At 42.0% G+C, this 25,916-nt stretch overlaps 1 protein-coding gene across 1 annotated transcript in view; it reads right to left on the bottom strand.

Moving 5' to 3' along the window:
• Window positions 1–25,916, bottom strand: part of KMT2C (lysine methyltransferase 2C) — a 313,192-nt gene that overhangs the window by 81,340 nt on the left and 205,936 nt on the right. The window contains exons 15-23 of the mRNA XM_045003252.1: window positions 23,480–23,596; window positions 20,178–20,279; window positions 19,906–20,010; window positions 18,527–18,708; window positions 18,041–18,205; window positions 17,335–17,444; window positions 8,201–8,266; window positions 6,020–6,238; window positions 1,098–1,226 (exon numbers count right to left, since the gene is read on the bottom strand). Of these exons, the coding sequence (XP_044859187.1) occupies window positions 1,098–1,226; window positions 6,020–6,238; window positions 8,201–8,266; window positions 17,335–17,444; window positions 18,041–18,205; window positions 18,527–18,708; window positions 19,906–20,010; window positions 20,178–20,279; window positions 23,480–23,596 (1,195 nt within the window). The remainder of the gene's footprint in view (window positions 1–1,097; window positions 1,227–6,019; window positions 6,239–8,200; window positions 8,267–17,334; window positions 17,445–18,040; window positions 18,206–18,526; window positions 18,709–19,905; window positions 20,011–20,177; window positions 20,280–23,479; window positions 23,597–25,916) is intronic.

The following is a 25,916-nucleotide window of genomic DNA, read 5'->3' as shown; positions in this document are numbered from 1 at the left end:
GATATTTAAATCTTAAATTTCATGGTGGTGTAACAAAGCATGAATATGTATTTAAAAACAGCAAAATATACACATATAAAGCCCTTAAGTCAGCATTTCTCAAACTGGGGGTCCCAACCCAAGCAGGGGTCACAAGACTATTGTAGGGAGGATCGCAGTATTGCCACCCTTACTTCTGAGCTGCTTTCAGAGCTGGGCAGCAGGACAGCAGCTGTCCAGGCACCCAGCTCTGAAGGCAGTGCTGTCACCAGCAGCAGGGCAGAAGTAAGGGTGGCAATACACCTTACCTCTGTGCCACCTTTACCTCTGTGCTGCTGCTGGTGGCGGCGCTGCCTTCAGAGCAGGGCGCTCAGCCAGCAGCTGCCTCTCCAGCCGCCCAGCTCTGAATGCAGCGCAGAAGTAAGAGAGGCAATATCACGACTGCCCTACAATAGCCTTGTAGTCTCCTTTGGATCAGGACCCCCCATTTGAGAAACACTGAGTACTTTTGTATACTTTTACCCTCCAGTATAGTATAGAGTAAAAGTACACAAAAGGCCACATTTCATGGGGGAGACCAGATTTCACAGTACACGATGTGTTTTTCACGACCGAGAATTTGGTAGGGCCCTACTTATCACACACTTCAGAAAACAGGTAGTAGATACCTACAAAAGTATTCTCTTTAAAGAAGCAAAAAGCCTCACACACATACTTCACTGAGCCACAGATACACATTTTTATACAATACAGCATATACGTATGTTTAACCTACAACATACGGTATATATCCAATTAGAAAAGCACAGTGCTTTCTTTTCTCAAGTTAAATAATCCATAACTGGCTGCAAATCTGAATTGTGAACCAGTATTTACAGCATAAGGGCAGGACTGTTGCTGTGCAGCAACCTGGAAAAGCGTACCTGGATAATCAGACTGTAAATTATTTTTTTAACCATAATAGAAGAAACTACTACATTGCACAATGAGGAATGAACCACCCAAAGAAGCCTTTCCTAAACATGCTGTTTAGTCTTCCTATTTCTAAATTAACAGACTATTTACATAGTAGAAAACTTAAATGTGACAAACAAATTGGTCTTCATTATGTACCCTACCAGGTCTGTATGGCTTTCTCTTTCTCTTTTTGACCCCATCAGCTCCTTCTGTCACCTTAGTATCATCATCCACAGTTTCTCGTTCTGGGCTGGAATCTGATTTTCCATCACAGTCCATAAGATCACCTTCTGGAGAAAAGACAGAATTATAAACTAAACCAAAAAGGAGGAGGACAATGCTTGCATATAGCCTATATAGAGTGGGATTTTCAAAAACATCTAAGGGAGTTAGATTTTCCTTGTGATAAACTGAGATTGCAAGGGGGTCTATAGTGGTAAAATGTTCCATCTACATGAATTTGTGATTCTGCATAGCTCTATTCTATTGAGTTTCTTATACTTCCCTCGTCACTGTAATAGTCTGTTAGTCTATAAGGTGCCACAGGACTCTTTGCTGCTTTTACAGATCCAGACTAACACGGCTACCCCTCTGATACCGTAATACTTGAGGGCTCTGAAGTAGCACTTTAAGTGATGTGACTAACATCTGTCATATGCAGTTTGTTTTCTCTCTCATCTTCTTCCCAAAGGGGTAATTGTGTGTGCAATGTAGTGTTTTGTTTAGGTAGGGTTCTATTTTGGGCTGTTTTTCTTGTTTGTTTGTTAAATGTACACACTGCTCTCTGTTTCTGTAGAGAAGGCAGGTCAAAAGAGTAAACCTTGCACTTGGAGCGGAAGGTGGTGAGGTTTGTGGTGGTCCTCAGTTTTTTGAGAGTTCATTCCACAGTCTTGGGTCTGCCCCTGAGAAAGCTCTGTCTCCCACACAGACACGCTTTACTCTAATGTTAGGAAGTTCCACTGCACCAGAAAAGCAGAGTTGTCATCCAAAGTTCTCATGCCAGAGCTTCAGGTGATTTTGTAGATATCTTTGGCCCAGGCCACTGAACACTGAAGATAATGACTGAGACCTTGAACTCGATTCAATAGTTTATGGGAGCCAGTCTAGAGAGCGAAGGACAAGTCTGATATGCTTGCGGTAGCCCGTGCTGCCGAGAACATGGGCTGCAGATGCATTAATTCAGTGTTAGTCATCCTAAAATAAGTGTCAATAAATGAGTGCCAATATCGCCCTGCCCCCATCTTCCTGTATCGTGTGCGTCATACAGGTCTTGACATTTTAAAAATATCGGGAGTCAGAGACTAGATTTGTTTTCTCTCCTTGGGCATTTAGGTGCCTGGGAAGTTGTTGGAGAATCTGGAGAGGTCATTATTCACTAGCAAAACATTCTTTTCGAGGTGATGGACTTTTCAGTCTGATCTCCTGAATGCTGGGAGTAGTCCCATTAACAAAGGCTTAATGGAATAAGGGCAGTGATGTGGTCAAAGGTGAGTGCTAAATGTATCTCTGAGGAGTGAGCTACATGTCCTTAGTTTCTTAATTATCAACCATGATTGTAAAGGGTGGGGAAAGTAAATGTTGTGCATGAGCTGGTTACATTTCATGGTAATTTTGCAAGGTTGCTTTAATACATGCGTACAACATTAAACACACATACATTGAAAAAGAAATACATAATTTTGAAGAAATGCATCTCTGTGCCGTCTATTTATGCTGCTGAGTAATAAAGGCATCAGAGATTCTCTCATTTCTAGCAACCACGTGCCTTACTCCCAAAGGCTGAGCTCCTGACCAGACCTTCTAACTGGACAGGACTCCTGAAGTCTATCAGCTCTACTTTTGGACTGGCTAGGGAGTCTCTTTTGAGTAACATGTAGTGATTTTCTCTACACTTTAGAGGATGAACAAGTCCTCTCAGCAAAACTTCCAGCCCCAGCAAGGAACAAAGTTTTCTTAGGTACCCAAAAGATCCTCTGTACAGTACAGTATATACTCGATCATAAGCCGGTTCGTTTATAAGCAGACCCCCCAAAGATGGATGAGTAAAAAGAAAGTTTTTATAACTCGTTCATAAGCCGACCCTATAATTTAGGGGTCAGCAAACTTTGGCTCCCAGCCATCAGGATAAGCCGTTGGTGGTCCAAGATGGTTTGTTTACCTCAAGCGTCCGCAAGCACAGAAGTAAACCTAAATAAACAAAGTGTCCCAGCGTGCCAGCTGCTTACCCTGATGGGCTGGGACAGCAACTGATGGGAAAAATTTTTGGGGGGAGAAGCTGGGAGTCAGGGGAGTAACCCCTGTGATCACCCCCCACATGACCCCACCCCTAGCCCAGGACCCCCACACTCTCCCCATCCCATCCCTTCCCACCTTATCTGGGGAGGGCCAGGGGAGGCTGTCTCTGACCTGGCTGGAGCTGCTCCGGCAGGCTGGGCAGCACGGCCGCAGCATGTTCCAGCGGGCTGGGCCGGGCGGAGTGGCCATGGCCTGCTCTGGGGGGTGGGGCCAAGCGGCACAGCTGCAGCCTGCCAGCCCCGGAGCTGCAGCTGCTTTGGAGCCTGGGGGGAGAGCAGCATGGCCAGAGGTGGAGAGGCTCCCTCTGTTGTGGGGAGGGGCTGTGTCCCACCTCTCCCTCTCTATACCCGTTCATAAGCCGACCCCCGTCTCTACTGCTTCCCTTTTTTACTAAAAAAAAAAAAAAAAAAAAATCAGCTTACGAACGACTATATATGGTATGTTCAGAGTGCTATCTTAGTCCAAGGGTTTCCTAGTTTCTTTTTAAAGCACAGGTCTACAAATATTATCTAAAGAGCCTTTCTGAGGCTTTTAACGCACCTAAATCCAGGCCAGTTTTCAAATACATTGAAACATTTTATCACAATCACTTAATGAAAAAAATACAGCTGAGGGGATGAGAACTGAAATCAAAACAAAAAGTTAGATCCCCTATTCCACTGCCATACTATGTGCATTATATTACATATCTTGTTATCTTATCAAAAAGAAGATTGAGAGGTGACTTGATTCCAGTGCCTTCACAGGGAGAAAATACAAAGCACTAAAGGTGTTTAATCTAGCTTTGGTTTGGTCCATTTTCTTCTTGGTACTGTAACAGTGAGGCTCTGTAACAGACACCCCCAATTCTGTCAAACAGATTCCATCTTGGGTATATGTCTTCGGTGGGTCTATACAAGAACCAATGTCTGGAAGCTGAATCCGGACAAATTTTGAACTGGTATTAAGATACAAAATTTTAAAAAACCAGCCAGGATGATTAACCATTAGAACAAACTACTAATGGAAATGGTGGATTTTCTCTCTCTTGAAGTCTTCAAATCAAGACTGGATGTCTTTCTGGGACATATGTTTTAATCAAACACAAGCTGTTGGGCTCAATACAGGGACCACTGGGTGAATTTAAGGTCTTCTGATATACTGGAGGTCAGACTAGATGATCTAATAGATCATAAGAGGGAAGATCCTCTCATGGATTGGTAACTGGTTAAAAGATAGGAAACAAAGGGTAGGAATAAATGGTCACTTTTCAGAATAGAGAGGTAAATAGTGCCCACCCCCCAGTGGTCTGTACTAGGACCAGTCCAATTTAACATATTCATAAATGATCTGGAAAAAGGGGTAAACAGTGAGGTGGCAAAATTTGCAAATGATACAAAACTAATCAAGATAGTTAAGTCCCAAGCAGACTATGAAGAGCTACCAAAGGATCTCACAAAACTGGGTGACTGGGCAACAAAATGGCAGATGAAATTCAGTGTTGATAAATGCAAAGTAATGCACATTGGAAAACATAATCCCAACTATACATATAAAATGATGGGGTTTAAATTAGCTGTTACCACTCAAGAAAGAGATCTTGGAGTCATTGCGGCCTTAAACTCTATGAATCTATTAATCACAAACAAAGCAAGAGAAAAGTGATCACTCCATCATTCAAAAGTAACAAACAAACAAAACAAACATTTATCATAAAAATACACATTTCTTCCAGCCAACAACAGATCATGATTAAGGATACACCAATCAAACATCTGCCATGCTACTTATATCAACACTTAACATGAGACCATACTAGAGTTAAATCACTCTATCTCAAGAACACTCTATATCTACAAAAAGCCTCTTATGACATTTAATCTGATTAACAGTAAGACAATGTTGCGTAAACAGAAAGCATTTCAGAGTGTGGTGAGGTGGGGTGTCTGCATTCCACTTTTAATAGACGCTTGTGTAATTTATTTCCTGACTTTCACACTTGTATTTAGTTAGCCTTTCCTCAGGTTTAGGATTAACATGATAGTACACAATACAGTTATCAGAATGTACAGTGGACTCTACTTAAACCAGATACAGATTAACTATGTGGTCCATTTTCCAATCCAATTTCTGTCCAGTCTAGGATTATGGAGTCAAACAAAAGCTCACTTGGCCAGGGAAGTAAAAGGATGTGTTGCTTCAGACTGGGGTAAACAACTTCTTCTCTGTCGGAAATGGCAATTCCATGCCCTCCCCAGACCCTCTTTGTATCTAGAGAAGGATGAGTTGAGACCCCCCCTCAAGAAATTCAACTGTCCCTGAGTACCCTCATATGCCATCACACCCTCACTTTTGAGCATCTCATTTGAAAGAGCCCAAGAAGTCTCGATGTCTCTTTGTTAAGCCCTGGGGCTACAACTTTCTAACAGCGTTTGCTCTGGGTCTGAGTGTCTCAGAGTGCGCTGTGTACTCCCCATAGTGTGCAAAATTTTCAGTTGTAGTACTGGTGTTCTATGGAAGGGCAGCCAGACCTTTTGTTCTGCCCCTATTGTTAGTCTTAAAGACATGGTTTCTGTACGGGATAGATGACACACGAACAAAAGTAAGAGGAAGGTCCATCTCCTTGAAATGGACAGCTATGAACACCGACAGTCATGTTTTGCAGTTAGTCCATCTTAACCATTTAGCACTAGAGTGAAACAGAAGCACCTATATGAGTAGTAAACAATACATTTAAAATATGGCCACATGTACAAATATATGCATGAATTGCAATAAATATCAAACTGAAAATATGCCACATACTGACCATTACCTCTACTGTCATCCATCTCTCCATCTCTGGAATGCTCTGATTGGATATCTGGTGGTGTCTGTAGCACAGCGACACTGTTCTGGTTTATAATCTTCAATTTAAGCTTTGGTTTTGTCCGTTTTCTTCTTGGTACTGTAACAGTGAGGCTCTGTAACTGAGACATCCCCAATTCTGTCAAACAGACTCCATCTTGGGTATATGTCTTCGGTGGGTCTATACAAATTACATGAATCACAACAGGAATATAAAACTCTTTATACTTTGACTCAAGTCTTGGATGAATTATTTAAACACTTCTTTAAAGAGTTAACCATACACATGTATGTCAAAGCATGATACATTCTAAGCACTAGAACTTGAAGAATATCAGTATAAATAATACAGCGGTACCTGATACTATCTTAAAATTACAGACAAAGCTTTATAATTTACAGTGTAATGTCAAATACGGTAACACAACATGACACACTGCAAGAACTCATTAAAAAGAATGTTTGCATTACAGCAACTGATGACTTCAAAAGGTATCCAGAGCTGGATTCCTACCTGACATACTCATATAACTTGACAAGTCTTATCTTTTTGGTCTCTGCTTCCTGTCTATCAAACTGTCTACCTAGATACTTATGTGGTCTTCAAGAATGGTAGTATTGGAATGTCTCATGACTTGTAACAGATTTTATCTTCACAAAACCCTTGTGAGGTAGGGAAGAATTATCCCCATTTTGCAGATGGGGAGCTGAAGGTCAGGGTAGATTAAGTTACTTTCCCAAAGTCACACAGGAAGTCTGTGGGTGAGGCCTGGTCTACACTAAAAAGTTAGGTTGACCCAGCTACATTGCTTGTGGGAGGTGAAAAAAGTGACGTAATTAAACTGACCTAATCCCTGGGGCAGGCAGTGCTAGGTCGATGGAAGAATTCTGTCGACCTAGCTACCACTTATCAGGGAGGTGGATTAATTATACCAATGGAAGAACCCTTCCAGTCGGTGTAGGTAGTGTCTACACTGAGGCACTACAATGGTACAACTGCAGTTGTGCCACTGTAGCATTTCAACTGTAGATAAACTCTCAACCAGGAATTGAACCCAGGTTTCTTGAGACCTGTGAGACTGCCTCTCTCCAGTGATGTGACAAGGCTATTGAGGTGTGGTGATAAGCATGTGCTGACAGTCCCTAGTTCTCAATGTAGGCAGGGATCCTTGACTCAAATTCTTTTCCTCTGGCGATCAGCAGAGTTCAAGTTTCGTAAACGTCATTCAGGGGTGATATAAAGGCAAACAGGACAATAATGGTAAGCACCAGTGAAGCTAATTAAATACTGTCTGGATAACAGCTCTAACAGATATTTTAATATCACAAACAGTAAAATTCACTCCTTTTAAACAAATGAAGAAAAATGTCTTCTGACACAACATCCCAAAAGGGCACATCTACAGGTGGTTTGTGCAGATAATCATTTATTAAAGAGACATTTCTCTAGTGAAGAAATAACCCAAATATTTACAGCAACATTTTTATTCATTGTATCGTACAACAATTTTGTTGTATCATAATTTTGTTTTTTATAGATTGCAAACTCTTTTTAAGACAGGAAATTCCTTGCAATAGCTACCGACTTCTACTATATGTAAGTACAGCATCAAACATAATGGGGCTTAATTGAGACCTCTGGATGCTAGTATATACAAACAACAGTAATTGCTGTGGCACCCACAGGCCCCAGTCAAGACTGGGCCGACCTTGTACTAGGCACTTTACAAACACAGGAAGCCCTGAAGAGTTTACAGGCTAAGGTCCTGATTCTTCAATAATTTATGGGCATGCTTAATTTTAAAGCACATGAAATTAACAGCCCCAATTATTTAAATGAGAATACTTGTTACCAATGGGATTATTTATTGTTTACTCATGAGCTTCAAGTTAAGCATGTGCTTAAATTTCTGCAGGCTCAGTGCCTAATTTAAGATAATTGTAACAAAGTGGGTGTGACAAATAATAGAAGATAAAGGGAAGGGAGGACAAGGGAAACAATAAACGTTACACTGAGATAAAGGAGTCTTAGTGGTGCATCTATGATAAAATCATAGAGAAAACAATTTCTATGTTCCAAATAAAAATATCAGTTAAAATTATTCTAGATAATTAAAAGATTAAGCATTTTTAAAAAAATTACCTAGTTCTTTTACTTTTGAAACAATCTGAGCTGCAATTGATGGGTCACAGCAGTCTGAGGAAGGTACTGAAAAATAAAATTTAGTGAGTTTAAATAAAATCAAATAATTCATTTATTGGGATAGTGCAGAATTGATTTAAGGTGACAATGTCAACTCATTTTCTTTTAAAAAATTTTTTTATACTCTCTCTTTTATATTATTGGCAACACATGCCTAGAATCTTACAAATAAAATGATTAATCTGGTTGCATTCCCAACATCATTGAAAAGATGGCTAACAAGAAACTCTGGGGGTCACCTGAAGCACTCAGATTTCCCAGACCCATGTATTGTATGGAGACTACATTGGTTGTGATCTCCTACTAATGGACAATGAGCAGGTGAGTACACTGGGTTTTTTACATTGTCAAGCAGTTGACTGGTGACAGCAAGGTTTTGCCAACCTGATCGTGCATTATGGCTGGGCAGGGTGGTATCACAGAGCAGTGATTCCTTTCCTTCCAAAGAATTCCCAGAGAACTGCACTGGGCAATCATTCATTGTCCCCGAGGGCTCCCACGTGTGGGATTTCAGAGGCTCTCTCCTGTCAGCCTTATTGTACAATGTGTATGTGAGGCTATTGTGAGAGAAAGTGAGGCTCTAATACAGAGAACATGCTACTCTAGGTCTCTTGTAAAACTCAGATGGAGCAGTTAGACCATTTTTCAAGATAGGAACATGAATAAAAGTGAATTGGCAGAAACTCAGTTTGGAAGTGATGTTAGTGGGTAGAGGGAAACATCTGTCTACCAAGTCTGGCAGAGATAGTGTCCGCTCTTGTGACTGATTTAGTCTGTCAGCAACTCAGACCAAGGATTGTAAAGCACCATGCACACCTAACAAACAAGGAGATCCATAGTTATGGGGTACTATTTTGGGACTTGGAAGTACTTTTTCCCCATGTTATTTTAATATAACAATTATGACCACTCCTTTCCTGTTATCTAGGTTTCTGTGACCTCCAGACTGAAATGTTACATGGGGCAACCCTAGAAGGCCATGCAGAAGGAATAGCTGGAGGAGAATGTAGTTGCCTCTATTTGATTTGTGACCTAGCTACACAAGAAACCACCTATCTCTGCATACACACAATTATGGAACTTGAAGTCAACTTACGTGGTTATACGTAAGTTGCTGAAATAGCAGCTTTTTGTTTTTATTTTCTTATCAAAATAGAGAATAGATTGATAAAAAGGAGAATATTTAGAATCTAGAGAATAATCCTCATAGAAAATATTCAAAAAATTAAGACCAGTGAAAGTTTGGTCTGAAGAAATTAACAAGACTCCCTTAAAAATATTGCAGAATAATATATTTATGCAACACAACTTTATTTTATGTCAGTATCATTTACACAAGCTGTAATTGTATTATGCCAGAATTACAGACCATCCGAGAATGCTATATGGTACAAATCACAAAACAATTAGCTAAGCACTTTGATTAATAACTTAAAGTGATCAATCAACAAGCCCACAACAGTGGGAGAAAGAAATTAAGTGACATACCCAAGAGTCAGAAAAACACAGGAAAAAATAAGGAAGAAAAGATACATTTGAAAATGAAATTTGGAAATAGGTTTTGAAATGATGAGATAGAGGGAAAACAGGAAAATTGCAGGAGGAAAGGCACTAGTAGCTCCAGTGAGATTACAGGAGCAGGCAGATACTAATGAGTGGAGTGGGAAGGTCAGTAGAGTCAGACTTCACATATGAGCTCAATTGATCTAGTCCACAGAGTGTTTTAAAACAAAAGGAAATTTTGAACTGGAATTGAAGTAAATAGGAAACCAATAGAGGTGATTTAGGATGGGGTGATTTGATATGTTTCACTGATAAGCAAGACAGTGGGCAGTGGTATTCATGTACACGCTGCAGTGTGGAGACTTGGGGCTTGTGGAGGTCAATTAGGAAAGAGGTGCAATAGTCAAACAGTTGATGGCAAAGGTGAAGTCTCTAGATACTAAGTCAAGGAAGTTGCACAAACAAATTATGTTTTGACAGTGGCAATAGACAGATTTACAGATACTCGAGATAAGAAGATTAATACAGACAATAGAGAGAAATGGCAGATCTGAACTGAGGATGGAGACAGAAATGGAATTGTGTTCAAGGATATTCTTCTTGCCAAAGGGGAGAACTGCAGCAAGCTCAGCCCAAAATCACAAATTTATTTGGATAAAACAGACAAAGACAGTGTTTAGGGAGGAGTCTTTAAAGGTGGTGAAAGATATGCAGAGTTGAGTAACAGTGGAAAAAAGGTAATTAAAGTCAGAGTACAGATGGATGAGAGAGAGAGCAGTTAGGCTATGTGTACACTGCAGAGTTTTGTGGCCAAAAGCGATGCTGCTTTAATTAAACCGCTATTGCATGTACATGTTATGCTCCTTGTGTCAGCAGAGTGCATCCACACTAGCACCTTTTGCATCCACACAGAGAACAGTGCACTGTGGGTAGCTATCCCACTGTGCAACTGGCCGCAGGATGATTTGGGAAGGGTTTGCAATGCTTTACGGGGCAGGTACAGCAACACATGATGCAGGTTTCTCAGTCCCATCATTCCACGGGCACCCAACTAAATTGTCAGCCGCTTTTCAACTCAAGTGTGTGTGTGTGGGGGGGAGGTTGGAGGGAAGAGACGGTGAGACAGGGAGCGTGTGCATGCATGGGAGAAACAGAAACAGAGTGTGTGTTGGGGAAGAGTGAGCATGTTGGCATGCTGTCTCTAAATTCAGACAGCCGGAAGCAAGTTCTGAAGCAGGGAGAGGAGGACACCTCCGACATCAGCCCTGGCCTCCCTCCCTGGCTCTGTCAGCACAGCAGCCTCTCACATACAAACACATCCGCCCCTGCCTCTTTGTTTGTAGTATGGGAGAGAGCAGGAGTATTCCATGTTAATGATTTGCTTTGTTGCTGGAGCTGAGCGGCATACTCAGCTGTCAGAACTTCCAGGAGCTTTGAAAGGAGAGGGGCGCATGCTGGCAGGGTAGATGAGTTCAAAACAGTAAGCAGAGCAGTCACGACAAGCATTGTGGGATACTGGGGGAGGCCAGTTACGGCAATATAATGAATGGCAGCATCTGCACTGATACTTTGCCGCTTTAAGTGTGCCGCAAAAAGCTTTATGCCTCTTGTCAAGGTGGTTTTATTTTGTTGCCAAAACTGAAGAGTTTTGTTGCCAAAAGTGGCATTACAATGTGTGCACCTCCACTGTTTCGTGTCCAAAAGCTGCCTTTTGCTGACAAAACTCTATGGACTGAGCATTAGGCTGAACAAGGCAGAAGGTTGCAAATTTAACCTTCCAGAAGAGCAGTCTTGGGGCTTATCTTCATTGCTAAAAGAACCCTGTACTTTTTACCTTGGGGTAACTAACACATTTGAGATAGCCCAAGATAAAAACATAGTGAAGATAAGGCACTTTAGTTTTACCGCAAGGCACGCTTTCTGCGGTCAACTCCAGGTGGGAATATAGGACTAACCTTGGCAAGTCTATCTCATGGTAAAATTGATGTGCCTTGTCTTCACTGTGTTTTTACCTTGGGATAGCTCACGTGTGGCAGTTATCCCGAAATAAAATCTCAGCTTTTTCAGCAGTGAAGATAAGCTCTCAGGCAGAGGTTTCACTGCCACCAGGGACAGATGAAAAATGGTTCAATATATAGGAGAACCATGGCAGGAGAGAAGCAGAGACACTTGCACAACTTTGGAGGCAGTTTTAGAAGACAGAATGGTTTCCCATAATGCCAAAGGCTGCAGTCTGGTCAAGGAGAACAACAAAGGAAGAGAAGAACCATCAGCATCAGAAATCAGTCAGTCCTATAAAAGAATGGGTAATAAGACAATAGTGTTGCCAACTTGTGCAAGTTTTCCACATGATATAATTCTGGTTGGGACTGGAGCCAGTCTTGTGATAACGTGTGAAGCTACAGCCCTCTAGTTTATATGAGCCCTCTGATTGGCTCTCTGACTCACTTGCCAGCCTCCTGGAGCAGAATAACCAATCAGTGCCGCTGCAGGCAGAGCTCTCTCCTCCATCCCCTCAGCAGCACAAAGTCATTCTCACAGGAGGGCAGGGGAAGGAAGGATGTAAAGAGCCCTGGGCAGCTCCAATCTTTCCTTCCCCTCTTACCTGTGAGCAATGAATGACACGGCTAGATTCTCACTAGAGAGAATCAAGGGAGACTATGCCAGGTTGGGTAAGACGCTCAAGGAAATTGAGGCTCAGGTGATCTTCAGTGGGATTCTACCTGTCCCTAGGGAAGGGCGCCAAAGGGGTGACAGGATCGTGGCGATAAATAGTTGGCTGAGGGAGTGGTGTTACAAGGAGGGCTTTGGGATGTATGGGCACTGGGAGGCTTTTGGGGACAGAGAACTGTTCTCACGGGATGGGCTCCACCTAAGTAGGGAAGGAAGTAGAATTCTAGGAGGGAGGCTGGCTCATCTGATTAAAAGAGCTTTAAACTAGACATTGTGGGGAGACGGCTGGGAGAGGTCCAGGTACTCTCCATGCCAAATTTATACGTTGAGAGTGAGAACAACAGTATAACAACAGATATAGCCAGAGGGGGACGGTTAGGTATAAGGAAGAGGGGGGGGGGGACGGATACTAGACCGACAGGTCATACTGGTAGTACTGTGTCCCTACCAAGTTGGGTGAAAAGGGTGAAAGGAGCCAAACAGCAAAAATCAGGATGTTTGTTCACCAATGCGAGAAGCTTAGGTAACAAAATGGAGGAACTAGAGCTCCTGGTCCGAGAATTGAAACCGGATATCGTAGGAATAACCGAAACATGGTGGAACGGTAGCCATGACTGGAGTACAGGTATGGAAGGGTATGTGCTGTTTCGGAAAGACCGATACAAAGGTAAAGGTGGGGGAGTAGCATTGTATGTCAATAATGAGGTGAAAAGTAACGAAATAACTAGCAATGCAATGGATAATACGGAGTCTGTTTGGGCAATGGTCACATTGGGGAAGAAAACTACTAGAGTGTCCCCTGGGATAGTGATTGGGGTGTGCTATAGACCGCCGGGATCTAGCCTGGATATGGATAGAGAGCTCTTTAATGTTTTTAAGGAGGTAAATACTAATAGGAACTGTATGATCATGGGAGATTTTAACTTCCCGGATATAGATTGGGAAACAAATGCTAGTAATAATAATAGGGCTCAGCTTTTCCTAGACGTGATAGCTGATGAATTCCTTCATCAAGTAGTTGCTGAACCGACGAGGGGGGATGCCATTTTAGATCTGATTTTGGTAAGTAATGAGGACCTTGTTGAGGAAATAGTTGTAGGGGACAACCTTGGCTCGAGTGACCATGAGCTAATTCGTTTCAAAATAAATGGAAGGATAAACAAAATTGCATCTGAGACTAAGGTTTACGATTTCAAAAGGGCTAACTTTACTAAATTGAGGCAACTATGTAGGGAAGTGGATTGGACTAACATATTTAGGGATCTAAAGACGGAAGACGCCTGGGGTTATTTCAGGTTGAAGTTGCAGGAGCTGTCAGAGGCATGTATCCCGAGAAAGGGAAAACGGTTCGTAGGTAGCAGTTTTAGACCGAGCTGGATGAGCAAGCGTCTTAGAGGAGTGATTAAGAAAAAACAGAAAGCGTACAAGGAGTGGAAAATGGGAGGGATCAGCAAAGAAACCTACCTTATTGAGGTCAGAGGGTGTAGGGAAGCAGTGAGAAAGGCAAAGAGCCGGGTGGAGATGGACCTAGCGAAGGGGATTAAAACCAATAGCAAAAGGATTTTTAGCCATATAAATAGGAAGAAAACCAAGAAGGAAGAAGTGGGACCGCTTAAAACTTTAAACGGAGTGGAGATTAGGGATAATCTTGGCATGGCACAATATCTGAACGAATATTTTGCCTCGGTCTTTAATGAGGCTAATGAAGGGCTAAGGAATAGTGATAGAGGGACTGATGGGAATGAAGATATGGGGGTAGACATTACGGTATCTGAGGTGGAAGCCAAACTTGAACAGCTTAACGGAAGTAAATTGGAGGGCCCGGATAATCTTCATCCTAGAATATTAAGGGAATTGGCGAGTGAAATTGCAAGCCCGTTAGCAATGATTTTTAATAAATCTCTAAACTCGGGGGTTGTACCGTTTGACTGGAGATTAGCTAATATAGTTCCTATATTCAAGAAGGGGAAAAAAAGTGACCCGGGTAACTACAGGCCTGTTAGTTTAACATCTGTAGTATGCAAAGTCATGGAAAAATTTTTAAAGGAGAGAGTGGTTACGGACCTTGAGGCCGATGGCAACTGGGACAAATTACAGCATGGTTTTACGAAAGGTAGATCGTGCCAAACCAACCTGATCTCCTTCTTTGAGAAAGTAACAGATTTTTTAGACAAGGGAAATGCGGTGGATCTAATATATCTTGATTTCAGTAAGGCGTTTGATACGGTACCGCATGAGGAATTACTGGTTAAATTGGAAAAGATGGGGATCGAAATGAAAATCCAGAGGTGGATAAGGAGCTGGTTAAAGGGGAGACTGCAGAGGGTCGTATTGAAGGGTGATCTGTCGGGTTGGAGGGGGGTTACCAGTGGAGTTCCTCAAGGTTCGGTTTTGGGTCCAATTTTATTCAATCTATTTATCGCTGACCTCGGAACCAAAAGTAGGAGTGGGCTGATAAAGTTTGCGGATGGCACAAAGTTGGGAGGTATTGCCAATTCGGAAAAGGATAGGGATATCCTCCAGGGAGATTTGGATGACCTTGTAAACTGGAGTATTAGTAACAGGATGAAATACAATAGTGAAAAGTGTAAGGTTATGCATTTAGGGATGACTAACAAGAATTTTAGTTATAAGCTGGGGACACACCAGTTGGAAGTAACGGAGGAGGAGAAGGACCTAGGAGTCCTGGTTGATCGTAGGATGACTATGAGTAGGCAATGTGATGTGGCCGCTAAAAAAGCTAATGCGGTCTTGGGATGCATTAGGCAAGGTATTTCTAGTAGAGATAAGGAGGTGCTAGTCCCTTATATAAGGCGTTGGTGAGACCTCATTTGGAGTATTGTGTGCAGTTTTGGTCTCCCATGTTTAAGAAGGATGAATTCAAACTGGAACGGATACAAAGAAGGGCCACTAGAATGATCCGAGGAATGGAAAGCCTGTCATATGAAAGGAGACTTGAGGAGCTCGGTTTGTTTTCCTTAACCAAAAGAAGGATAAGAGGAGATATGATTGCACTCTTTAAATATATCAGAGGGATAAATACCAGGGAAGGAGAGGAATTATTTCAGCTCAGTGCTAATGTGGCCACGAGGACAAACGGATATAAATTGTCAGTCAGGAAATTTAGGCTTGAAATTAGACAAAGGTTTCTAACCATCAGAGGAGTGCAATTCTGGAACAGCCTACCGAGGGAAACAGTGGGGGCGAAGGACCTCCATGACTTTAAGATTAAGCTAGATAAGTTTATGGAGGGGATGGTATGATAGGATAACGGGTTTAGTCAATAGGTCAATAACATGCCACAATGGTAATTAGTACAAAGGGTCAATGATAGGATATTGTTAGCCTTTTTCCAGAGGGTCTGGCTGGAGAGTCTTGCCCACATGCTTGGGGTTCAGCTGATCGCCATATTTGGGGTCGGGAAGGAATTTTCCTCCAGGGTAGATTGGCAGTGGCCCTGGAGGTTTTTCGCCTTCCTCTGAAGCATGGGGCAGGGGTCGCTTGCTGGTGGATTATCTGTTACTAGAAGTCTTTAAATCATGATTTGGAGCATTCAACAGCAGAGTCAAGGGAGAGAATTATTTCAGGAGTGGGTGGATCGGCTTATGTGGCCTGCATCTTGCAGGAGGTCAGACTAGATGATCATAATGGTCCCTTCTGATCTTGAATTCTATGATTCTATGAACAGGAGGCCACCTTTGCTCCTCCCCCTTACTTGCAACATCCAGCCTAGGAAGGAGTTGCTCCTTCCCTGCCTAGAAGGGGAAGTAGAGGCTGAAGAACCCCAGAAGCTGGGGGGCAGAACTAAGTGGCAGGAGGTGAGCTGATGGGAGGCAGAACTGAGGGACAGGGGACTAGGGGAATGAACTGAGGGAGAGCTGAACTGATGGGGGGGCAGTCTGGACTGAGGGGGGGCAGAATGAATTGCTGGGCTGGGGGTGGGCAGATGTGGAGGTGAGAGCTCCTTCAGCAGAGACCAAAATCACTTTCCCAATAAACTTGAGAGATTACATTTTGACAATATCGTCTCACTCGCTCACGCACACAGGGAATGGGCAGGGGGAGGGGTTCAAAAATCAAATGACAGACAACCCCCCACCCCCGCCTCAACTCATTTTTTTAAAATCATTAGTTTTGGAACAGCCTCATGATTTTTGGGGATTGGACTCATGACTTTTGATCTCTTAAGGGAGTGTGACTCATGATTTTTCATCTCTTCCGTTTGGCAATACTGTAACAGGGAGAGAGCACGGCTGCAGCTGTTAAGTGATTTGGATGCTACTCCTGCAGAGAGTTCTTTCACTGACGGTAGTCAAGAAGGAACTGGCTACAAAGTTCTAGGGGCTGAAGTAGTGGCATTAGCAGTGTGTGATTATGTAAGATAGAGGAAAGGTCATGTACACTCTGGATACCACTACTGCTACCTCAGAAGGCCTGAAAGTGTTAAGTTCAGAGAGGTTTACCCTGTCTGGGACCGGAAGCTGAGGTTCTTGTGCAAATATCTTTAGGGAATCAGAAATTTTTTTTCCCACCTGACAGCTGGGAAGTTGAGTTGTGTTTCATCTTCCCAACACCACGATTTGAAACAGATCTCCGGCTCACACAGGGTTTATGAGTATTTACCCAACCCATCTTCAATAAATTGTTCATATTCCCCCCTCTATATCGCATAACTCAACCGCTGACAATCTGCTAAACCTTTCCTGATGCTGTAATGGTGCTCCTGCAGTCAGTCACTATGGGGTGCTAAAGAACTAGCCTCTAAAAACTGGAAAGCCTCCATTCTGCAATGATCCAGGACTTTACCAACCATAGCACAGAACCATAAAAACATTCCCAAACCTACTCTATTGCATTGTGCACTGCTGCTAAGTCATTAGTTTCAAAAGTCCTCTTACCGTTTGTTGGTGGTATGTATGGCCTACACATGGTACAGTCAAAACCAATATCAGCTATGCTTTCCACTTCCTCTTCTGTGTTTAAATTCTGACAGATTGCATGCATCCATCTAGAAATTAAATGGGGGGGTGGGGGAAGAAATACAATTTAAAGGAAATGGCTAACATCTTAAGAGACTTAAATATCAGTATATGGTTTTTGAGGTAATAAATAAAGGGAAATATTTATATAATTTGATTATTTTAGGATGATGATCTATGTTCTGGATGTATGCTTTTTCCTGTACATGTGGTTAAATACTGTATACACTCCCTCACAGTCACCCTTAATAAGAAGGAAAATTGTATTTGTGTTGCAGACACTTTTTAGCATTGCTTTGCTTGTATATGTGATGGTCTATTTTGTTCTTATCTATTTATATGATACTCTGCCGAGTTCATATAGATTTATACTCAGAACAACCCTTTGAGATAAGCAAATATCACTTTTAAAGATAGAGAACCAAGACACAGAGAAATTTAGTAAGTTTCCCAGACTCGCACAGGAAATCTGTGGTAAAACTGGGAAATGATTTAATATATTCTGAGTCCCACTTCAGCTGGTTTCACCACAAGACAACCCTTCCTCCCATCCTTACCATGTTACATCATTAGGGTAAAATGTAATGCATGGGAAATAATTTCACAAAATGTTAGAAACTCTTACCTATCACATTGCCTACACTGAAGAATGAGCTCTTCTTCCCTATAATTGCGAAAGCAGACTGGGCAGTTAGATAAACTTGCACAAGGAGCACACTGTGTGTAATTGTTTTGCCATTCACATCTTAGACCAGGAGACGTTGCTCCGCAGTGCCTGCACCAAACACACCTGCAAAACACAAACAAGAATGTCTTTATTATCTTGGGTTCAAAGTAAGATTGTTTGCACTCACAGCATCCTTAGCACAATACACAATATTAATGGAAGTCAATTATTTCCATATTAAATTGTGTTTGATCAAAGAAAAAAATCTGGTAGGTGTTTTTGTTCAATATATGCCTGCCCTCAAACATTATTTGACTTAATTGAGAAATTATGGTTAAACTGACATTGGAAATACTTAGCTGAAATATATCAATAATAGTTTTAAATACAGTGAAATGAAAAAGGGATAACAGTAAACATTTCTGACACCAGAACCAAACACACCATTTGCACTTCCAGCCTCCTTTGGGAACTGTCTGCAGTGGGGGATCTAGGCAGTAAGTGTGGTAGCTGATGTCACAGTCATCACAGAGAAGCAGTCTTCCTGGATCTGTAGCTTTCCCGCAGGCTTCACACACTGTGCACTCCAGGCACCTCCAGCCTTTACTGAGCACCACTTTAGTAATCTGCAGATAGGAAGGCAGTGTGCAACTTATTCCCAAACAACTGTACAGGCTTTAAATGTTGTATACATTTATTTCACTATAGTAAACGTTGGGCCCAATGCTGATCTGGCTAGGTAGAGGTGTAAAGAGATGCTGCACCTGTGCTGATTATCTGCATCACTGGTGGCAGCACAGGAAGGGAAGCAGGCTTTGCAAGGCTGCTATATAGCCCCTACTTGAGCAGGTGGGTGGGGAAAGTAGCAGAATGGGGAAGGGACTGGGTAGAGCTCAGCAGCATGTCAAGGAACATATGCTGTACTGGGGTCTATACCCAGTGCAGTTTACTCCCTCCTTGGAGCAACAGGGGAGTCACAAGCTTTTTCCCAGGCTGCTCGTAGGGAAGTGCAACAATATGTTTGCCTGTAGCAAAGCCAAGATGGAACTCATTAAAAAATCCTGGTTCATTCCAAATTCTTTGTGAGGCCTAACACTGGGGTTTTAGTGAGTAGAACCAAATCATCTATTTAAAATTATTTAAGAGTATCATCTGAATTCAAAACCAAATTATATTCTCATGAAAAATGCACACAGCATTTCATAAAGCACATGTAAAAGCAAAGTAAAACCCAGTGGTATCTTAAAAAATACCCACATTTTACATAACTGCACTTATATAATGAGCAACAGACAGTTTATAGCATGCCACAGTAAATAGTTTATTATGTGCTTGCTAAATCATCTCATACCATTTAAATTTAATTTTCTCACATTCTCTCCTAGACTAATAAATCTGAAATGTATTAACTACTCCAGTTGCTGTCAATTCTGACAGCCAACAGACAAATTGAATCAACTAAACCTGACACCCTAGCAAATGAAGTTGCACTATAATTTCTTTCTTTAAAAAATTCTGCTTGTGTTAAGATTTTAAGCTTACATTTCAACATGTTATTTTAACCAACTGCTAGATTAATAAGTGCTATTTATGGCTGTGAAATTAGAAAAAAGTTAATTTCTCTTGAGGCAGTGTATACTATAAAATGACATTTAATTAAAGTCTTTCACAAGTTGCATACAAATAATGGTCACATTAGCTGAAGAATATTTAACAAGTTAATGACTCTCCTAATTATGACAAAACTGGAAGCAATGAGGTGCTATTCAAGTACAATATGCAAACAATGTTGTCAAATAATTTTAATGTAACAAAGCACTTACCTTAATACTGACACAGTAGGGATGGTAACACTGACCACACTGAGAGCACGCAAGCAACCTGCCCTCTGCACCCTGGCCAAAACTCCCGCAAACTACACACATATCCTAGAATGACAGAAAGAACAGTTTTCAAAGATCGGCCAATACACTAACATCCAAAACTATGCAGCTGCTCTAAAGTAAAACCCCACCCGTATATTGGATAATTCAACTCATAACAAAGACATTAATTCCTTTTTCATTAAAACAATCAGAGTCACTGGTATCCCAACCTGATGTAAAGTGAACTTGTCACTGCTAGAAAATAGTACAACTGTATTATGCATCGAGTTTTCTTCCTCATCTTTGTTAGATGAAACATCCATGGTTGTGACCTACAAAAAACAACATCATATTAATATATTTTCATAGCCGAATATACAAACTTTTCACTCAGTTTACTACTGTCCTTCTGGAACTGAACAAGGAGTACAATATTTCAGAATATAAATACATACAAAACATTGTAAACTGTAAAGAACATTTGCTGGTTTCAAGAACTATATTTCTGGGTATTCATCAGGAAACCAGGCAAATGTTTATTAATACAAAGTAATCACCAATAAAATCCACATTTGCCAGAAGTTACACACTGGTGGTCAAATTGTACCATTTTTGACATCATGTGGAGGGTCCCTTCTGCTTAACTTTTGCTCACCGCAAAGAAAGAGATGTCAAATGTTTCTGCAGCAGTCTCTCTTCCCCCTTCCTCCAGATAGTACCTCTTATGCATCTTGGGATCCACATGGGGGAAACGGGAAGGCAGTAAACAGGTTGAGAGAAATGCACTTTTTGCTAAACAGAGGTTTATCTGAATATGCTAAATTTGCAGTTTTTCTTGCTCATTAATAAACATAAAGTCCATTTAATAGCACATTTTAATATCAAAGGTATAGTATATACACCCATAATTGAAGAACAATGAAGCTGAAGCAAATTATATATTACCGATTTTTTTTAATACTTGATTTAGATAAGTGCTCCAGTTGTATTAAAGAAATGATGGATAGCAGTTAAGGTTGTGCAGCTGTTCCCATTCATGGGTTTCTATACGGTTTTATAATGTGACTGTGAAAATTAACTCTGGGTTGAAAATTTTGCACAGACATTTAGACCACAGCCGATAAGCAAATTTTTCTCCCCAAAACAGAGACCCTCCCCAACAAAAATCAATTTAAGCATCTAGATTATATGAAGGCAACACACATAAAGCCCCCAGACAGATATTAGGATTTTTAAAATGTGTTTTTATGCTTCCGTAACTCAATGCTTTCATTTTATTTTAAACAATTTTTCCATACTTTTAGACCTTAAGACATAGTTGTTTCAATAAAATATTTTCAAATAACTGAGCCAGACTTTAGAAAGCTATGTGTTATGCATAAAATGGTTCTTCACGAAATGCAACAAGAATTTTAAAAATGTAATATTACATTGTAATTGCACATAATTACATCACTACATATATTTATACCGATTCAATAATTAGATACAATTAGTTACATAAACTAGGCTTCCAAAATAAGCCAAGGATACTAACAAACCTTCATTAGAAGATATAAGCAAGACAATTAACTGTTTTCTGATTTAAAATCCAACACATAAACTTGTTACCCTCCTGCGCCAAATGAGAGAGAGACATAGGAGACCAAGAATCTATGAAAAACAACTAACATCTGACAAATACATAATACTATGAATGGATTTCTCAAATGCATAAGCTTGAACAATAATTTCTAACTACCTTTTTTCTATGTTCAATCATATCTGATACAGCACTAAATAGAATGCTTGAATTACCAACTTCTGATATTAGAGCTTTTTAAAAAAAATACAGAGAAGGAGAGGGCAAAAAATGGTGATATTCCAGTACTTTGTTTTTATTTGACTGAAGGGGATCTACTACAGTAGGTTCCTTTGATTATGAGTAGCACTATTTCACCTGGTATTCAGGAATTTAGGTGTGTATTTCCCCTGCCTCTTGGTTGAACAAAATAATTATCGCCGCCGAAGGACCCGAAATGCTGCCCCCAAAATGCTAGTGCCCTAGGCGACCATCTAGGTCGCCTAATGGGTTGCACTGGCCCTGGGTACGATCTCCTACTACCACAAATTCCCATCCATGGGGAAAAGACCCCAGGTGCAGGAGATGGCTGGTGCCTTTCCACTGCTACCTTCCCTCTTGCTACCACTGTATAGCCATCACATCTCAGTGCAAAATCTACCTTCTCTAGGAGTCTGATCTGGTGCTCACTGAAGTAAACTGAAAGACTGTCATTAACGTCAATGGACATAGTATCAAGCTTTAGGCCTTTATGGAAAAATTCTATACAGTTTAGTAGCAAATGTTCACCTTTCTATGTTTAGACCAACCTACAGAATTACACAATAACGATACCATATTTTCTACTACATTTTATAAGTGTTTAGTAATTATTTCTATAAAATCTATTGGTTGCACTCCTATTAAAATATTAGGCTTTTCCATAAGTGTAAATTAGTGCTTTGTAGCATTAAAATTGTTGTGGATATTCAAGTTGATATCAACAGCTATGCCCCTATTCAGCAAGGTACTTAAGCACATGCCTAACTTTAAGCACGTGAGTAGTTCCAGGAAGCCAATGGGACAACTCACACAACTAAAGTGAGACGTGCTTATGTTCTTTGCTGAATTGGGGCCCAAAGAAGAAGAGCTTTCCATGGGCAGCTCCCCATCATAGACCCCCAATACCTTTGGAGTACCCTCAAGGGAATTATTATGGGGTTAAGAGAAGGTGATACAGTCCAGTATAGGTCTTGTTTTTCTCATGTCTACTGTGCCCAGTGAAAGCTCCCTTAATTAGTGTCACCTCCACTTGTGGAAGTAGAAAGAATGATCTGGGTCCTCAACGGTGTTGTTTTAAAAGGGAATGTAGATTATCAGGGGCGGCTCTAGGAATTTGGCTGCCCCAAGCAGGGCGGCATGCAGCAGGGGGCGCGCTGCCGGTCGCCGGTCCCAGGGGACCTCTTGCAGACGTGTCTGCAGAGGGTGTGCTGGTCCCGCGGCTCCGGTGGACCTCCCGCAGGCGTGCCTGCAGGAGGTCTACCCGAGCCGCGGGACCACCGAACCCTCCGCAGTCATGCCTGCGGGAGGTCCACCGGAGCCGCGGGACCAGTGCACCCTCCGCAGTCATGTCTGTGGGAGGTCCGCTGGTCCCGCGGCTCCGGTGGACCTCCCGCAGGCATGACTGCGGAAGGTCTGCCAGAGCCGCCTGCCGCCCTGCCGGCAAAATGCCGCCCCAAGCGCACGCTTGGCGTGCTGGGGTCTGGAGCCGGCCCTGTAGATTATGTAAAATTGTTTTGGATCCATTAGCTACAGGTTATTCCCTATTTTTAACTAAAATATATAATTAAATTGAATGAAAACTAGATTGTTATCAAAACTATTTCGCATTGCTTATTTTGTTTAGATACAAAATGTCTCTCAAAAAATGAAAGCTGGAATAATGAAGTTACACACCAAACTACATACATGATTAAAAAGATATGTTCTTACCCCTGGAGTGACAACAGCCCCAATCCCATTCTTCAGTTTTGATCTACCTCTGCCACCTCTTCCTGAAAGACCCGCACCACGTGGTCTCCGCTTCCCTGGGAATCCTGATCCACGGCCCTATTTAATATAAAAGAGCAATTTAAATGCAACCCAGATCTCTTTTAGTGTAGGGACACTTCCTTGTAACTATAAATAAGAACTGTGGTTTCCAGTAGATATAGGCAAGTCAGATCATCATTATTAAATCACTGCATAAATTGTAGTAGAATACCTTTAACTTCAGACTAAAACCTTTTCCTCTGTCTGTCAACCATTATTAAAAGGATCACCTTCAATAAAAGTACTTAAAACCTGTAACACATTAATTTTTACTACAGGCACAGCTGGTAATATTGAAATACCTTTTCTCCCTCTTGCCTAGTACTCCAGCTAAACACAACCTCTTGTTTGATTCTTTAAGAACATGCAGCTCAGACACAGCCAGGTGTGTTCTGACTGTTGCTTTGGCACTGTATTGCCATGAGCCTTAGGACTGTTGCATGGGCACTTTACTAGATATACGGTAGCTACACTTCTTTGCTGTAAATAGTCACACAGACATTAAAAGTTGTTAGGACTTAACCCTGCTCTCACAGAGCTCAGTGACTAAACTCCCACTGATTCAATGGGAACAAGATCAAGATTTGAGTGTTTAATTTGTTAAATACTCTAAAGAAAGTATTATTTATAATACTAAAATTATATTTTTATTTATAATATTTATACTTCTTGCTAGTGATTTGTTCTTTTTCCCACCCTTGTTTAATCTGTAGATGCTTGGTGTGAGTGTTGAGTTGGGATCCCTTAACTGATGAGGTGAATTCAAATACAGTGAATTTGGGAGGGTGGGGGCGGGAAGTAAATTTCATACTTTTTCAGTGTTAATTACCTGACATTATTATTGTTAATTAATTTGGCTTTCACACTGAACTGGAAAAACAAAATAAAACAAAGCAAAAGAAAGCAAAAAAACTCACTAATCACTTCCAAAAGAGGAAAATATTATTGGCTATGTCTCTCTAGAATTACGGCCAATATTTTTCTGTCCAGATTTGAACAGATTACATATACCTTAGACCTTTTGTTCTGTTCTTATACAATGAGAGTCAAGGTTTATATTCAATACAGCAGATTTCATACTATGCTTTTCTACTACTAGATACATAGTGTTTGTCCTTGTTTAAAACGCATTTTAAGAAATCTATGTTAACAGCTACTCTAACTTAGTTTTGCTGTCCACAAAATATCTACAAGTCTACCATCACTATCTGAATGCTTACGTCAAACTATTTTAAGATGCCAAAAATACCAAAAGAAAACAATTCACTCAATAAAAGGCACGTACTGTCTTTGAACGATGTTACTCTCATTAATGTCAATGGAAGATGCTCTAGACCAGGGGTTCTCAAACTTCATTGCACTGCGACCCCCTTCTGACAACAAAATTAGTACATGACACCAGGGGGCAAAGCCCAAGCCCGGCTGCCCCAGGTGGTGGGAGAGGGGGCCAGAGCCTGAGCCCAACCACCCCAAGTGGGGGTGGAACTCGGGCTTCAGCCCTGGATCGCAGCAAGTCTAATGCTGGCCCTGGCAACCCCATAAAAATGGGGTTGCGACCCACTTTGGGGTCCTGACCCACAGTTTGAGAACCGCTGCTCTAGAGTAGTGGTCTCTAACCTTTTAAGCACAAGATCACTTTTTGAATGTAAGGGCAACCCAGGATCTGTCCCGCCCCTTCCCCAAGCCCTGCCCCACTCATCCCCTCCGCCCCCCGTCACTCACTCTCCCTCACCCTCACTCTCTTTCACTGGGCTGGGGTAGGGATTGGGGTTTGGGAGGGGCTCTGGGCTGGGGGGTTTGCAGTGTGGGAGGAGGTTTGCAGTGAGGGAGTTTGGGTGCAGGAGGGGGCTCTGGGCTGTGGCAGATTGTTGGGGTACAGGATGGGGTACAGGGCGCTGGCTCTGGGAGGGGGGTCAGGGCTGGGACTTGGGAGTGCAGGAGTGGGTTCAGGCTGCAGGAGGGGGTATGGGGTGCTGGCTCTGGGAGGGGGCTCAGGGTTGGGGTGTGGCCTCCTGCCAGGCAGCACTTATCTCCAGCAGCTCCCTGTCTGTGGTGCAGCGTGGCTGCTGCTAAGGCAGGATCCCTGCCTACCCTCCTAGAAGGGGCCAACATGCCCCTGCGGGGGGGGGGAGAGAGGAAAACGGACATGGCTCCACGCACTGCCCTTCTCTTCAAGCACCGCCCCCGCAGCTCCTATTGGCCACAGCACCCCAGTCCCAGCCAATGGGAGCTACATGGGTGGTGCTTGCAGGCAGGAGCAGAGTGCAGAGGGAGACCCTTGCCCCCCGCCTGGGGCCATGCTGCCCACTTCCGGGAGCGATGAAGGGCTGGGGCTGGA

Source organism: Mauremys mutica, chromosome 2 (assembly GCF_020497125.1).
Source record: "Mauremys mutica isolate MM-2020 ecotype Southern chromosome 2, ASM2049712v1, whole genome shotgun sequence".
Taxonomy (NCBI): Eukaryota; Metazoa; Chordata; order Testudines; family Geoemydidae; genus Mauremys; species Mauremys mutica.
Note: the sequence above shows the minus strand (reverse complement) of the source record. Positions and strands in the feature narration are given on the sequence as shown.